Source organism: Rhinolophus ferrumequinum (genome assembly GCF_004115265.2).
Source record: "Rhinolophus ferrumequinum isolate MPI-CBG mRhiFer1 chromosome 5 unlocalized genomic scaffold, mRhiFer1_v1.p scaffold_110_arrow_ctg1, whole genome shotgun sequence".
Taxonomy (NCBI): domain Eukaryota; kingdom Metazoa; phylum Chordata; class Mammalia; order Chiroptera; family Rhinolophidae; genus Rhinolophus; species Rhinolophus ferrumequinum.
Genome location: NW_022680355.1, coordinates 8,004,337 through 8,022,021, shown reverse-complemented (window position 1 = coordinate 8,022,021; position 17,685 = coordinate 8,004,337). Strand labels below are relative to the sequence as shown.

The 17,685-nt window shown below is 39.2% G+C and overlaps 1 protein-coding gene across 6 annotated transcripts in view; it reads right to left on the bottom strand.

Annotated features, from left to right (window-relative positions):
- Positions 1–17,685, bottom strand: part of ARMC3 (armadillo repeat containing 3) — a 104,106-nt gene that overhangs the window by 7,789 nt on the left and 78,632 nt on the right. For 2 of the 6 annotated variants that reach the window (XM_033100504.1, XM_033100505.1), the window contains 3 exons: positions 13,064–13,264; positions 10,797–10,959; positions 4,786–5,199 (listed from right to left, as the gene is read on the bottom strand). In XM_033100504.1, the coding sequence (XP_032956395.1) occupies positions 4,990–5,199; positions 10,797–10,959; positions 13,064–13,264 (574 nt within the window). In that variant the 3' untranslated portion in view covers positions 4,786–4,989. Of the gene's footprint in view, positions 1–4,785; positions 5,200–10,796; positions 10,960–13,063; positions 13,265–17,685 lie in introns of those variants that run through there. The other 4 variants (XM_033100502.1, XM_033100501.1, XM_033100500.1 and 1 more) reach the window with 4 other exon arrangements.

The window sequence follows — 17,685 nt, the reverse complement described above, 5'->3', positions numbered from 1 at the left end:
TGCACTGGCTGCTAGAGAGCTTAGCGTCAAATTTTCACTCACCTCTAACAAATGCATAAGATTTTCATGGATGCATTTGAATTCTAAGCTTCTTTCTGGCTTTGTTGAATGTTCTTTTCTACACTCATACCTGTTTTGCATTTATTTTTATTTCATTACATCTTATATACCTTTGTAATCTACTTTAAATGCCTCCTGGATCAAAACAGACTTGAAAATGCTTAGACAGGTTTATATCCTATAATGCATGCTCTAGTTCATGAAATTGCATGATAAGTTTTATCTTAAGAACTTTATTTGGAAACAAAGAATTAGATATTCTTTGAAATTACAGATTGGTTAATACATAATAATTTTGCCTTAATTTCTAAAATCAAACTCACTTTTAAAGAACTTATAGTAAGATGATTACACAAGTAAATTTTATACTTAAAATGCCTGACTAGGAAATATACACTTCATGAGATCATATTACTTATTTTTATCTCTCTTACCATTTGAAATGTGTATTTGCTCTCTGTTTTGTGCTTAATACTGAAAACACAATTCCTCAGCAAAGACTTATTCTATTTCTATATTTCAAAATTTCAAAGAGAAGAATTTTTAAGTTACGTAAATTTAAAATAATATTTTTGTCACCCAGCATTACCATGTGTAGATGCAAAACAATTGTTTTTAACTGAAGGTATATTTCCAAGTCAACATAGACAGGACAAATACAATTGATAAAAATAGTTTTTAGAAATATTTATCGTTCAGTGAAATATATTAAACAGTGTTCTGAATAAGCTTTTAAAAATATGAACAAAATTTTTTTTAGAATTTGTAATACTAAAATGGATCTATAAAGTAGATCTATAAATATTTAAACTATTAATAATCTTACTGAGACAGGTTAGTTAGCATGTTACTAGGTAGACAGGAAGGTTCCTGGTAGAATAAACAAAAGGCAGCTATATCCCGAAACTCCTGGTTCTGGAATGGCTTCCTCACTCCAGGACAAAGATATAAGAATGTGCCTTGAGGTTAATAAATTATCTCGTAAACCCCTTTTGGACAAAAGGAACAGATCTGATAGATAGGAATACGTTCCTTAATCCCTTTAGGGTGGGCAAACAGGACAAACCTGACGGACGAATTCCATTAGAAGGCAGCTGGCACTCCCTTCTCCAAGCAGGCAAGGGAACATATAAAAACCAGAGCCTTTGCCCCATGTTGGGCAACCCGGTCGGGAACCCCTCTCATTCCGAGAGCTGTGACTCTTTACTTTTAATAAACTATCCTCTTTTACAACTCCTCACCTCTCCTTGGTCCGTGCTTCCATTCTTCAGTTTCACGAGACACAATCCTGGCACTCACAAAAAAATTTCCTACATCATTTGGGGGATCCTCCGAGATTGAAGGAGAGGAGTATATTATCTGTGCCTTTCTACTTGCCCACTTACGGGTCTTCATCATTTTTTGTCTCTTTCTCCTGTCACACAAATATTGGGCCTCCATTAGCCATTTAAAAGTGACTAGTGCGGCTGCCAACCTTAAGCCACGACGTAAAGGCTTTGCGGAAGGGCTCTGGTTAATGCCCCCCAGCACTGAGCAGGGGGAATGTCGCCCTTAGTTGCTTTCTCTTATGAGGAGGGAAGCCCAGGAATGGTACGAGGTTGGGGTGAACAATCCTTGGTAGCAACTGAGGAACTCTGGCTGCGGCTACTCTGCAGTGAGTTCCAAACGCTCCCTGGGTCTTCTTCTAACCTGACTGTCCAGTAGGGTGCCATTTGAATGCTCCCTCCCCGTCCCTAATATTTTCTCCTATTCCTCCGCTGCTATTCTTCCTTTCCACGAGGAGACTGAATACTGGCATGCGACTGGGGTTGCAGGCCTTTGCAGGCAACTGAGGAGCTCTGGCCGTGGCTACTCTGCGGGGAGTTTCCAAAGGTCTCACAGGTCCTTCCCCAGCCCAACCGCCTGTAAGGGTGCTGGCTGAACATCTCCTCCAACCATGCTGCTCTTTTCATCCTGCCACTTTCTCTCCTCAGCTCTTGAAATGTTGGTCCGGCACCCCTTCCCCATGAGACCTCCTCAGCACTCTCCACCAGCCTGAAGACATCTTAAGGTAAGAACATGGACCTCTGCCTCTATAGGACATCTCTGGTTACTGAGGATAAATTTTACTGGCATATAGCATACCCTCTCATATCATTCTATTGAGAATTCCTCTTAGTTTTAAAGCGCAGATGGAGGTGTCCTGGAACTCCCACCCAACATCTCTGTTGTTTTTGTGCCCTTCCCACCTGTCGCCAACTTTCCAACAATTGTTTAGTGGCTCAAGTTCATCTAGGATGCTGCCCCTGGGGTCCCAAGTATCTCCTTGCCTTCCTTTTACACCTTTGTTGCCAACCATCAGGCAAAGTTTTTAAGGAGGACCAAGATATTCCAGACTCACTTTTCCTTAAGGAAGCAGCCTTATCTGAAGCCTTTTTGGAAGACTTTTGGGGCTTTAGATGTCTCTTTCTGTCCCCCCCTCATATCTCGGGCTTCACAGCCTCCTTCCACTCCCTCTCACCTATGCCTTATGCCTTCCTTACAAGCTTTGAGTATATTAAACTCATTAAACACCTCTATTCAGAAGGCCGCTATTATTTCAATTGCATCATCAATTTTCCAGGTGCCCAGAGTCGGGCCATATACCCTTCCACTTTGAAACACTCCATCTTTGGCCACGGCCTTTATCGGTCTGTGGGTGGCCAGCACAGGACATCTAGGCGGGTACACACACGGATATGGGCAGGCGCACTCCCGGGACATGGGCTGCGCAGTCCAGGTAAGCGCTACCACCCTGGCGTGCCGTGTCTCCACACATGCCTCGGAACCAGTCGTACGGTCTCCGTGGCTTGAGCTAGAGGACACTCTAGTCACAGTTGTTGGGAGACGAACAGTAAAGGGATGCCTTTCTCTTCTCCCTCCCTTCCACATGGGCAATCAGCCCTCACACGCCTTCCCCCACCCCGGATTGCATCTTGAAACATTGGGACAAATTTGACCCCCAGACTCTAAAAGAGAAACGGCGCCTGGTCTTCTTTTGTTCCGACGCTTGGCTTAAATACAAATTACAAGATGGGGAGACTTGGCCTTCAGAGGGAAGTATTATCATACTGTTATGCAGCTAGATCTGTTTTGCAGATGGAAAGGCAAATGGTCAGAAGTTCCATATATTCAAGCTTTCTTCACTCTGAGGGACAACCCAGACCTCTGTGAGAAATGTAAAGTGGATCCGGCTTTTTTGGCGATAATTTCTAGTCTCCCTCCTCTAAAGGAGACCCCTTCAAAAGAGACCCACTCAAAGAAACCTTCAATGGGACTTTCCTCCCCCGAGGGGGAGGCCCCCACAGCAGGTACCCAGTAGAAGAACATCCCAAACCTCTGTACCCTAATCTTCCTCTTGAGCTGGCCTTTGCCCCTCCTTATCCAGGACCTGTTTCCCTCCTTATCCAGGACCTCCTGTACAATAGCAGACCCAGCTGGAAGCAAATCTCCTTCCCTTACAGGAGATGCCATGAGAAACTGGGCCTCCCAATTTCTTGAACTCTTGTCAGGGTTCAAGTCCCTTTCTCCCTACAAGATCTCAAACAAATAAAAGGAGATCTAGGGAAGTTTTCAGATGACCCTGATAAATATATAGAAGCTTTCCAAAACTTAACCCAAGTCTTTGACCTCTCTTGGAAAGATGCCATGTTAATCTTAAATCAGATTCTCACTAATTCTGAGAAACAAGCAGCCCTACAAGCTGCCAAAAAGTTTGGAGATGATTAGTTCCTAGCATATCATGATAAACAGGCAGGACGGGCATCCCATTCGGAAACCCCCACCCGCTTGGGAGCTGCGACTCTTTACTTTTAATAAACTATCCTCCTTTACAACTCCTCGCCTCTCGTTGGTCCGTGCTTCCATTCTTCGGTTTTTCGAGACACGATCCTGGCACTCATAGAAATATTCCTACATCATTACTTCATACAAGTGAGAAAAGGTAACTGAAAACATTAAAAACCATTGAATTTATTTAACTACGTTTTTTCCTGAAGTGTTCTAGACATGAAGAATGACAGTCATGAAGTCACGGAATTATCTGGGAACATCAGCTAGGTGTTGTTACACAAGATTCCCAAAGGGCAGAGATGCTCCTTAGGAAACAGTGGATTAATTCTGACAATGATACGCTTCTCATGAGGAACAATGAACATAATGTTGGGGCTGCTCCCAGGTTGTGAAAGAATTCATAAGGCAGGTAGAAATACAGAAGGAAGATTTATTAAAGTAAAGGGTCAGCTGGGCAGAGTCTGCTGGAGACTACTGCCCCAATCTTTGTTTCATGTGAAGTTTTGTATTTTCTAACCAGAATGTAAATTGCTTCAGCCTGTAGTGGAATCTTCTATTGTGTTTTGGCTTTGTCACTGGGGTGGGGGAAGGTGCAGTTCAAACTGGTTATCACAACCTTTGCAATGTTATGTAAAATTAAGTTGGAGCCAGGAGTGGATCCTGTACAGATGCAAAAACCCCTCCCAAGACATGGATTTGGCATGTAAGGCCAAAGTAAATAGAAACATTAAAACTGGTATGCATAGTAAATATATAGTAAACAGAGTCATTAAGGTTTGGCAGAAAGGAGACACAGAAAAGAAAGCTTTCAAAAAGTCCCAAGCTAAATTACACTTGTTAAATCAAATTATTCCAGGGGTCCAAATCTCAAAATAGAAGATTTAGTGCCACCATGACAATCCCCCCTGTCCTATCACATAATATGATCTAATCAGACCAAACTTTTGCCAAAAGACTGAAGTCAGAAGCACAACTAAGTCGATCCAAGAGTCCTCATTTTGACACAGAGAAAACATTTCTAATACTTTAATTTAAAGAAATAAAATTAATGGGTGACCTTCATAGAAAAGGTATAGAATAAATTTCTTGTTTGAACTTCTTTTGTGTTCGTTTGATAGTTTAGAGAAATCTGTAAAGATCTGCTTCTCTACTTCTTAGCTTGATCAGTCTACCTGGTTGGAACATGAGGTCAACGATGTATATTTCAGGAGGAGGGAGACCCCCAGTCACTCCCTTTAGAGATTCATTCATCAGCTTGACTTCATTCCAAGCTCTGCCATACTCCCCTCGAACCAGAGAGCAGCCAATGCCAATTTTATCAGCCAAGGCCTGTGGGAGAAGATCAACTGAGAGTAAGGAGGGAGAGGAGTGGAGAAAAATTCTTAGTTGTAAGACTCACCTTAGTTGAAGGTAAAATATACAACTCTTGCAAACTAGTGCTTAGAAAGGAGGCAGAAAAAAATGTGGAATATTGTGATAGGGGCCAATAAAATGTGGTAAGTTCCCATGTTCCTCAAGATTCTGTAGATTCAAAATCCCTATGTAGGTCCTGCTGGGAAGTGACATTTTTCAAGCATATCAGCACAAGATTGATAATGTCATTGGAGAAAAGCTATTCTGTGAGCTTTCAGCACTAGTGCATCTATCAATCTTCCCACGCTTCTAGGCTGCTCTTTGGGTGTGATACACAATGGGAGGGACCCAATTGGTGGGGACCTGTTTCTAGCTGATTTATGGTGTGATATAGATGGGTATTGTGGAGCAGGAAGAAAATTGTAAGTGGTCCTTCTTGAGTTGCGTGCTGCCACCTCCTTAGGTGTTGCTTATGTTTCTTGAAAGTTGGCTCTTCAATTTGTTTTGATTTTGAGGTTATTAAAAAATACCCTTAGAATCATCTGGAAACTTCTTAGCCACATGATAGTGGATAAGAGCTGGCTCAGACTGCCTGGGTTTGAATTTCAGCTCATGCACTTATAGTTGTTGTCACCTCAGACAAATGCATCAGCCTCTCTGTGCTCCCATTTCTTCATCTGTGAAATGAGGCTAACAACAGTATAGCCACCTTCCTTATAGGGTGGTTATAAAGATGAAGTGAATGAATACATGTCAAGAGCTTAGAGCCATGAATGCTAGCACAGAGGACTCAGTAAATGTTCCTAGTACTAGAAGGCAAGATTTGTGTTGTTTTAATCATCTCTATATTCATTTGTTAATGTAATTTATCTGAATGTAGAGCACTCTGTGATATTGTGATTTCTAATGAGAAATATTTTGGTCTTCCTCAGGGTGTCTGGCACAGAGGGCCTAAAATCCTTGGAATTTCATATGTGTAGAGAGCCGTCAAGATGTCTTTTGTTATGCGAATGATGACTTTTGGACCACACCTGAGGATAGGGGCTAGTTGCCAAGAGAAATCAGGCCTGTGATTAGAGGTTTGGAACTTTTAGTCCCATCCCCCTGACCTCTGGGAAGAGGAGGCTGGAAATTGAATCAATCATCAATGGCCAATGATTTAATCAACCATGCCTATGTAATGAAGCCTCCATAAAAACACAAAGCAGAGGGTCAGAGACCTTCTGGGTTGATGAACAGGTAGAAATTTGGGGTAGTGGCCGGCCTAGACAGGGCAGTGAAGCTCCAGGCCCCTTTCCCCAGACCTTACCCTATGCATCCTTTCCATCTGGCAGTTCCTAAGTCCTTTTACAATAAAATGGTGAGGTAATAAGTAAAATGTTTCTCTGAGTTCTGTGAGCAGCTCTTGCAATTTAATCGAACTCAGGGATGAGGTTGTTGGGACCTCTACTCTATAGCTGCTCAGTCAGAAGCACAGGTGATAACCTGGGTTTGAGACTGGCATCTGGAGTGGGGTCGGGGTAGTCTTGTAGGACTGAGGCCTTCACCTGTGGGATCTGACGCCCTCTCCAGGTAGATAGTGTCAGAATTGAGTTGAATTGTAGGACACCAAACTGGTGTCAGAGAATTGTTTTGATGTATGAAACACACCCCCTCCCATGTTGGAATTAGTACTAGAATCATTTTATACTCATAGTCTAGTGGGGTAGAGAGACAAAAATATAAACATATAATTAACTTTTCTAAAATAATATTTACTGATCCCTTACTCCATGTCAAGACACTTTAAATCATCTAAACAACCCTGTGAAATAGATACTATTGTACTTCCCATTTTATAGAAAGTAAAACTGAGGTCAGATAATTTTCCCAAGGTCATAGTAGGTGGTGACCTGATGTGAAAGTCAGGGAATCTGTCTCCCAAGTCTGAGTTCTTAGCCTCAGGGTGATACTGCCTCCAGCTGAGTTGAATCTGCAAATCTTTATTTTTTTTTGTTAAGTAGGAAACAAGGTCATCTACCTAGAGGAAAAGGTGGAGATGAAACGGCTGAAAAAGAAGGGCAGATGTGGGGCACAGCTGCTGAGGAAAATGGAAGCCTATTACTAGGAGCTGGAAAAGGGTGGCCAGGCAACACGTATGTGTACCCATGTTGGACACTCTCAATTGACTGTGGCACTCCTCACTGTCATATTCTGTAGCTTGAGTGTCATCGTGGAAAAGGCAGGCAATTGGATTGGTCCAGGGTGGGCTGGTAAGGCAGAGGGGTGGAAAGACGGGAAGTAATAAAATGAGGGAAATTAGTGAGCAAATTATAAGGTCTGTGGAAAAATTCCTCAAGGCTGCCAAGGGGGAAAACAAACCAAAAAAGAGTCAACAAACTGGAAGAAAATGGAGGAGATAAAATGTATATGTAGGAGGAAGAAAAGATTTAGGAGGGGCAGAAGGATAAGAGATTTTATCAACGAGTATCAGTGTTAGGGATTGTGGCGGTGGGCAAGACCTGAGAAATTAATTGTATAACTTGGTTGAGCTGTGAGGGTCAAGAACGCAGTTTGGCATAATGTTACAGACTGAATGTGTACGTGCCCCACCCCACCAAATTTATACGTTGAAACTTCTAAGCCCCAATGTGATAGCATTTGGAGGCGTGGCCTTTAGGAGGTAATTAGATTTAGGTGAGTTCATGGGGTTGAGCCCTCATGAAGGGGATTAGTGCCCTTATAAGAGGAGGAAGAGAACAGCCTGTGCTCTTTCTTTCTGCTGTGTGAGGATACAGTAAGAAAGTGGCACTACAAACCAGGAAGTGGGCCTCTCTAGACATTAAATCTCCTGGCACCTTGATCTTGGAGTTCTCAGCCTCCAGAACTGTGAGAAATAAACATTTATTGTTTAAGTCACCCAGTCTATATTTTGTTAAAGAAGCCCAAGCAGACTAATATAGTGCCTATGAAACACTTAAGTGCAGCTAGCAAGACAGTAAAGAGATACACAGATCTGGAATCAGGAGAGGTTTATGGGACAGAGAACAGGATCTGGAAATTTAGTCATGTAGACGGCATTTAAGGCCACATGAGAGGATGACCTCACTGTGTGAAGTACATAAGGGGAGAAAAGAGAAAAGCCTGCATCGGAATCTTGAGGGATCCCAACATTTAAGAGAAGGGTGGAGTAAAAGAGGTCTCTAAAGGTTGAGATGAAATGGCAAGACAGGAGTGTTGCCACACAGCAGCCTACCCGTCTGTCTCCTTGTACCTACCCCCAAAGAAAGGAGAGTCTGTGAAATGGATCCTTTCAGAGATTTTGCTTCACCTTTGTGTTTGCACTTTATGTCTCCCTGTTTGGCTTCAAAAAGATGGCTGGTCAGCCAATGACGAGTAAGATTCCCCATGGGGGGTGGACAACTCAAGCCAGGCACAATCGAGTGGGGACCAACAGGAGAACCCACGGGGTTCATAGAGGTGGGCACAGCCCCCCACCTTCCCCAGGCTAAGGAAAGCCTCTGCGGCTGCATTCCTTCCCACAACCTGCAAGGGAAGAGATTCAGTGATGTGCTCTCCATCTATTCATATGCATATAGGTTTTGTCCCTTGGGGAAGTACAGACATCCTGAGACTTACAGTTCTGCTGCCTGCAGGCAAGGGTGATTGGCTTGAATCAGTTTCCTATTATGATGTGTGGGATTCACAGATCTTGAGATTGACAAGCTTTATCTCTTTTACTTCCCCACCTAACTAATAAAAGCTAATGCATAGGACCGATTCAGGGCATCCAGTTCTTGAGACTGGGGGTCTCTTGGCCCTGCTTAAAATCTATTATTGACTCCTGTCTTTTCTTAACTCTGTGCCGCCCTCCTCGCGCCCCACAACTCTCTTTGCGTGGGATGTGACACAGGGGAAGTTACTAAAGAGAATGGTGTCAAAGAAAGAATGATCAATGACAAATTCTTTGACATATCAAGTAACACAGATCACTATAATACTTATTGAGAGGGAGCAAAGGCCAGACTGAAGTGAGTTGAGAAGAAAAATGAGAGGTATGCCGAGGAGGGTCAAGGAGTTAAGATGATTCAGAATTTTGATGAGGAGTGAGAATTATTTGCAGATAGAAGGAGCATTATGGTAGGTTTTGATTAAGATAGTCATGGATTCAAATTCCAGCTGTACCTTTGGTTGACCTTGGGTAATTTCCTTCTTTAAGTAATTGTTTTCTTGTCTTTAAAATAAGGGTAGTCATTTCAACCTTTGGCATTTTTCAGACTTCACAATTATGTTTATCAACTGCCTGGAACTCAGCTCAAAATGATGGTGGTCGTGCTAATAGGATCTATAGTAGTAGTTGTAGATATTATGAGAAAAGATAATATATTTTCTCTTTAAATATTGTGGACTCAAGTTTTGATTTTAAAGGAGAAACAGCTCATAATAGAGAAAAAGTTTTAAGACAGGAGAGAAGAATGGATAGAGTATGAAATCCAAAGAAACAGGAAAACGCATTTGGATTATAAATAGAATTAGCTTGGAACAGGAGGCTGGTTACATATGGATGCAATAAGGCTTATGGGTATTTGGGAGAGGACAAGAATTTTATACATTCTGTCTATAGTTCAGAAACCATTTTCTTAACTCCTGTTATATTCTAGGCACTGGGTACAATGGAGAAAACCTCTCTTAAACCTGATCCTTCTGTAGTGTCCCCTATCTCAGTAAGTAATGCCATCCCTACCGGTGGCCCTGCCCGAAACCTGGAAATCATTTTTTTCTTTTCATGCACTCTCTCACACCACACCTAGGCAGCCACAAACTCCTTTCAGCTTTATCTTCTAAATCTTCCTCTAAAATTGATTCCCCCTTTCACATCCTCTACGTTGGCTTCAGTATAGGTCACCCATACTTCTTGCTCCAGTCTTCCTGTCTCTAGTCTTGCCCCAGCTCTAATCCATTTCCCATTCTGTTGTCTGAATGGTCTTTCAAAATCATGTTACCTATTTCTCCTGAACAACTTTCAGTGGCCACTCACATGGTGCTTTATGATCTGGTCCTTTAGCTTCATCCAGCGCTTCCTCTTTCTTCATCCAGAAAAACTCTTCTAAGTTTCCCAAATGGCCATTGACTCTCATACCTGCTATTTTGTATAAAATGTTTGCTTTGTTTAAAATACTCTTCTCTTCCTTCCTTACCTGTCGAAATCCCATGTAACCTCTAATACTCAGGCTACGTATCATGTTCTCTCCTGAAACTTTCCCTGACGTCACCTTAGAACCCACAAGTCTGGCTTAGGTACCCCTTGCACACAGGGACTATCACTTTAGTATCTCTATATTCCAGACCCTAGAAGAGGCCCTGGCCTGTATAATATGTAAATGTTGAATTAATATGCTTTCAATAGTCTGGCAAATATATATAGAAGGATCACACACATATATATGTACACATGTACATATATATCTCAAATATAAGTAAATCTAAGTGATAGGATTAATGTTATACAGTTAAATATTAGAGCTAGCTCACTCCATTATGATAAAGAGAATACATTTTTACCTAATGGCAAATGAGGCAAACATCTTAAATACCTTGAAAAGCAAGGCTCGATGGTAGAAGATTCCTTTCTTGATCTGCCCAATTGGTACAACATTGGATTTAAGTTGAAATTTTAGTTCACTTATATGAAGTTCCCAGCTGAAATCTTGTAGTTTCTCTTTTGGAATTGCACCACCCATTTTTTCTGCCACATACCTGTGTCAATTACATTGAGATCAAATCAATCAAGGTTAATGTCTCACTTTGGATACTTTGAGTGTAACTGTATAATTATATGTGTAAAAACTATATTCTCTCAGATTTTGATTGTTTTACTTTTAAGAATGCACTTACTGTAAGAAGGTTAACATTATGCTTACTGTATTCAAAGTATCATATATAAACTGAAATTCCAACAACAGCATTCAACACAAGAAAAGACATGAATGCTAATTTTCCCAATACTTATAACAAAATACAAATAAATATCACACTAAATTTGTAGTGCAGTTTTAAATGCAGTTTTAAAATGTTATTTTACTCTTGAAAAGTATTTTTAAATGTTTCAGTCTGAAATCCTAGCCATTGTACTAACATATGCTCCTTGTTTTAAGAAATTTCAACTCAGAGACAAGACAGACACAGGAATATTTCTCATTAGATTCACAAATATTTTCAAGTTTTATAATTTTTTTCTTTTAAATTTTATTTACTTTTTTAATTTAGAGAAAGACATGGCATGTACGTAACACTGAAGTTAGAGGAGAGAGGAAGAGGCAAAAAGGAAACAAATGAGGAGGCAGGAGGAGGTGGTATACTTTGCCTGTGGGATTCTTCTAATACTAGGATCTCCCTGAAGAAGTCGGTAAATGCACCTGTAAAAATCCTCTGTAGACTAAGGCTACTACAACTTGAAGTAAGGGCAGAATTGCAAATTTGAAAGAAAGAATTTCCTCTTGCTGTGTGTGGAACCAAGTGAAGAACAATGGGGAAAACCAAGAGAAAGGGTTGGGGAGAAAGCTACTGAACTGACCCGCGGTCGCAACTGGTCAAGTGTGCTGTAATGAATGGTGGCAACCAAAGGCATGGGGACAAATCTCTGTATCTCTATCTTGGTGTGGGCTCAGGTTAAAAAAAAACAACAATTATTTGGGAATGATGAAAAGTATTTCTGATAGGAACAAAGCACAAAGAAATTTGACAAATGTTTGAAATGAACTATCAGAGTTCTGCTTGAGTCATCAGTTCTCAAGGACATCAGGAAAACTTTGGTAGCCAAAAATGTTCTCTTCCAATTCTGGCTGACAAGAATTCCATGATCTGGTGGCTGTGTTTCTTGCGGTTGTCACATCCAGGTTTGATGACTGCAGCTCACTTCTATTTGGAGTAGATACGAGCTCCCATGGAGACCACAGCTGCTGCATAATCCAGTAGCTCCACTACTGGTTGGTGTCAGTCATGAAGCCTAGCCTCCATTCCTATGGATTCCTAATCCCTTACAGCTACCAAATCAGTTTCTCAGCTTCTCTTAGTGGAATCACAATAAACCCTCTAATTAAGGCAGCTTCACAGTTTATACAGAGCCTGCCTTAGAATACTCATGCTCCCACTTTAGAGCAATGTGAAACACACAACATAAAAATAGGGGATGGTTATTTGTATTAGAAAATAACTTGTGAGTTTACAAATAATTCACAATAAGATTTCTGTAAATTGTGAGCAACCTATATACCCAAGGAATGATTTAATTTTCAAACTTTTGATTCATTCATAATGTCTCCAGGATCACATTGAAAGATGATTTTCATGGTTTAGCTGGAGAAAATGACACAGGCAATTTTGCCTGTTTTTATTTTTAAAATGTATTTAATTTATCTTTTTAGTAAAGTATAATTGGCATAGGCATAGGCATTTTTCTTTATTTTATTTTATTTTTAAATTAAAATTTATTGGGGTGACAACAGTCAACAAAACTATACAGGTTTCAAGCATCCAATTCTATAATAAATCATCTATTTACTTCATTATGTGTTCACCACCTAGAGTCAGTTCTCCTTCCATCACCGTATATTTGACCGGCATTTTTCTTTAAACAATTTTCAGTGCCTAGTTCGGATTCTTGGCAGCAATATGATTTAAAATAGAATTGAGAATTTTTTTCAGTTCACTGTATTTCTGCTTCAGAGTCAGAGGTAGGAAGCTATAAAGTTCAATTTTATTATGGTGCAGTTGTATGAAAAGTGGCTAAAAAATGCAAACCCCTAAAATAAAAAATATCTTTCAGGAATTAAAAATGTGTATGTATATATAGACAACTTACTCTGCAAGAGCTTCAATCTGTTCCTTTATATTGCTTATGGGAAGTATTGATTTAGTCACTTCACACACATAAACACAGAAGTCAGGATCAGAGGGAGGGTACCATTCTTTCTCAGGGCTTCCTTCTCCTATGTTTTTTGATACTGTGGTAACCTCTTCCTCCTCCTTCACTTTTTCCTCTTCTTTTTTTCCTCTGACTTTCCTTTAAGAGTAAACAAATCAATCAAAATCACAAAATGAATAAGCACTAACCGTGCTCTGAGTTCATCTGAAGAACATCCCAGAAATACAGTGTTTATACCACAACAATCATACCATATATCGTTTTCAAATTTTCAATGACAATGATAAAGTTTTAGAGTCTGTATATTTTTAAGGAGAAATTAATTTTCAAGAGAACACTACATGATTGATATCTATTATGAAAATCATATATTGATCTGCACAATTGCTTAGTAAGATGTCTGGCCCATCGTAGATATGTAATAAATATTTATTGAATTGGAAAAAAATAGGTTGCCTCCTCAGGGAAGTCTATGCCAATCTTGTATCACCTCTTGCTTCAGTTGAGACCTGCTACAGAAAGAATTTGGATCACAATTTTTAAGAAAAATTTTCCAAAACATAGAAAAAAGCAAAACAAAACAAGGATGGTATGGGATTTCCATGTCATGCAAGGACAAAGATCACCAAAAGTTTATATAGAGAAATGTACTTAGCTCTGTACTTAGGAAAAATGGAATGCATTTAGTAAACAATAAAGATACTGTTTAATTAAAGGATAGTATTATAAGTTCCAGACTTAGAGAAATTATTAGCTAACATGTAGATTTTTGTTTAGTAGAGGTGCAAATTATTTCTGTTCAGTGGAAAATATACTCCCAAAGGTTATAGTTTATTGTCCTGTAGGATGTTAACCATCTACAGGATTTTTTTTTTTAAATTTAACTTGGCAGTGTTTTCCTAATATTCTTTAATTAAATATTTAGCTTTCCAAATGTTCTTTGAACCAGTATTAACATCTTACTGATTTGCTCATTAATTAATGAGTTGAACAAAAGCAATGGCATGGGTTCTCTTTCCAGGTGACATGGAGTAAGCACATTTTACCCTGTCTCTGCCACTAAATACAGTCATAAAACCTGGACAGGATGCATACAACAGCTATTTGAAGATTCTGAAAAGTAATTAGTAGCAGGAATATCAGAGAAGATATTGAATTACTACTGAACTTCTGGTGAGTTTAACTTTTTATTTTTGTCCACTATTCCCCAAGCTGAACTCAAAATAGCCCCAAATTTGGAAGTGGACATCAGCACAGACAGACAAAGCTCAAGGAGAAGCCCTCTAGAGAAACAGGAAAGAGGCAGAGTGGATAAAAGCCCAGTAGCCCCGCCCCCTTAATTTCCTCCCTTCTCTTATGACCCAGCCCCTAAGGAATCCTGTGACAGTGAGGCAGAGGTGACATTGGGGTCCCTAAGAGCCTAAAACTGTCTTATTATACTTGCTCAGTCCTCCTGCTATTTGGCTGTAGATATGGATGCAGTCATGGCGAGAGTGTAACAGGGCAGGGTAAATAAAGTTTTTGACTTGAGGACCAAAAGGGAAGTCCGAAGAAACCAGAAAAGACAAGGGAGATCATGGAGAGGAAGGAACTCAGGAAACCAATTCTTTAAATTTGTTTATAAATTCATGGGCTGACTTTCAAGCTGTGTGTGCTGACCCTAAACAGCATACACATAGATTTTGAGGATGGAACTATGAGATAGACCTCTACACAAACAGTTGTTGGCACACATGGAGGAATGATCCAAATAGCACTGCAAAGCCTTTGAAAACAGGATTGACAGTGGAACGACAACCCACAGAACAGTGGTTAGAATTTGATGACTGGACCAATTAACTGCTAGGACACACCCACACACACACATGAACATTCTTTTCAGAATGTATAAAAGACCCATAAATAAGAACTGTAGGACTCATAAAATGATATTATAATCTAATTACTCAGCATACAAAGAGCCAGGAAAATCTTAATTCACAGGAGAAGACAATCAGTAGACATCAATGCCAAGATGACACAGATGTAAAATGATCCAACAAGTAAGACCAAACACTCTTGAAATGAATACAGAGTTGGAAAATCTTAGAAATAAATAGAAATAAAAATAGAATTTTGGAGCTAAAAATACAAACACCAAAATAGAAGAAAAACAACTCCCTGAAAAGTTTAATAGCAGAATGGAGATAACAGAAGAAAGAATCCATGAACTTGAAGATAGATCAATAAAATTATCCAATCTGAACAACATACAGAACAAAAGATTGAAAAAGCAATTGAAAGAGTCTCAGGGACTTGTGGTGCAATTAAAAAAAGATCTAATATTGATGTCATCAAAGATCAGAAGAAGGGGAGAAAGGATGAAGTAAAGAAAAAAAATATTGACTAAATTAGGGCTGAGATGGTTTCCTCAATTTGGTTCAAGACATAAATCTACATAGTCAAGAATTTTAGTAAATGTCAATAAGGTAAACCCAAAGAATTCCACTCCCAGGTGCATCAAAATCAAACTATTGAAAATGAAAGATAAAACAGATGACAGGATTGTCTATCTAGAAAATCTCAAGGAATCTACCAAAAAACAAAACAAAACAACAACAACAACAAAAAACCTCCTAGAACTAACAGGTGAGTTCAACAAGGTTTCAACCCACAAAATTAATTGTGCTTCTATATAGTAAAAACAAATATGTGGAAACCAAAAAAATTTTGGAGCACTTAGAATTGCTCCAAGAAAATTAAATGCTTAGGTATAATCTTTATAAAATAAGTAGAAGTTCTGTGCGCTGAATATTAAACATGCTATTGAAAGCAATCAAAGAAGACCTAAATAAATGATGAGATATATTTTGTTCATAGATTATAAAGATGCAACATATTAGAGATGTCGATTCTCCCCCAAATGATCTCATGTAACTCCCATCAAAATCCAAGCAGAGATTTTTGTAGACATAAAAAAACTTATTATAAAATGTATATGGAAAGGCACAGGCCCTAAATAGTTAAATCAATCGTGACAAAGAAGAATAAAGTGGGAAGAGTCATGCTACATGATATCAAGTCTTACTAGATAGCTACAGTAATCCAAACACAGTAATACTGGTGGAGGGACAGACACACAGATGAATGCAACAGAACAGAAGACCCAGAAATAGACCCACTAATATGCTCAACTGAATTTTGACAAAAGTATAAAAGCAATTCAATGGAAGAAGTATAGCCTTTTCAACAAATGGTTCGAGAGCAATTAGACGTGAAGGATCCTTGTGGTGATAGAACTGTTCATTATCTTAATTGTAGTCACAGATACCTGACTCTACAGATGTGATAAAATTGTATAGAACTAAATATACACACACGCAGAAGTAAAACTGGGAGGACCTGAATAAAATCATCGGATTGTAACAATCTAAGATACAATCTAATTTAAAATCTCTAAGCAAAAATAAAGGTTTCCCAGCTATATCATCCTAACCTCTCCTTTTTTGAAAGATAAATAAACTGAACATATTCACATGCATAGTAACATTTTTGTAAATTAAAAACCAACACTAGAAAGTCAATTAGAATGGCAGAAAGCATAGATAGGTTTACCTATTTTCTGTATTTACAGGGTAACTTTATAAGATTGGAGAGTTTGACCCTCTGATTACGCAGAGCCACCTATAAATCTAAAACAAAGCAGGTATATTTCTCACTGGGTATGCTGCCTGAAGTAAGAAGAATTATTTGGCATGCAGAAGATGCTATCCAGTACACTGGGCTAAGCACATCAGGGAGGGCAATCTTCTCGAGTGATTAAAAAAAGATAATTTACTGGAACTCCTGAATTGTAGTTTCCTGCTGCTATAAATACAAGCATTTCATTTGGGCTCCTTTCCCATGAAGGCTGCCAAGTTGTGTTAATGAGGGCTTCAACACTCACATGAATTTCATTTTTAAATAAATATGGAAACAAGCACTTGGAAAATACAAAATTAACTCTTGTGAAATTAATCCTCAGAAAAATATCAATTTATGATTAAAGATAGCAGAATTTTTACCTTTCTTGCAGACTTTAGCAAAACTACCTCAGAAAACACAGATTTATTGTGTGAATCCAAAACAATGGGGATATTTTCTATGTTCATAGGAGAATGAGTAGGTAGGTAGGCAAGTATAGAGAGCGATTTGTCTGGTCCCAAATTGTGTATTGACATTTTCAAAGTTTAATCACTTGCTCCTTTTTGATATCATCAACTATTTGAATATTTAAATTATAGGGCAAGGCTGGAGGGAGAAATATAAGTCACGAATCCAACCCACTTGGGGTTTCATTTTAGGAGGGAAAAGTTTGGTATGTGAAAAATAATCACAATACCAGGTAGCATGCAATAAATTCCACATGAGTGATAAAAATAAGAAATTCAAGGAGTTCAATGTCAAAAGAAATCTATTCCATTGGGTGTCCTAGTCTACCCAATCTACTCCAAAAGGATGAGAAGGGAGTATTGTATGAAATGGAGATACAATTTATTGTGGGCTTAGGAGGGTACATTTTGTGTGTGTGTGTGTGTGTA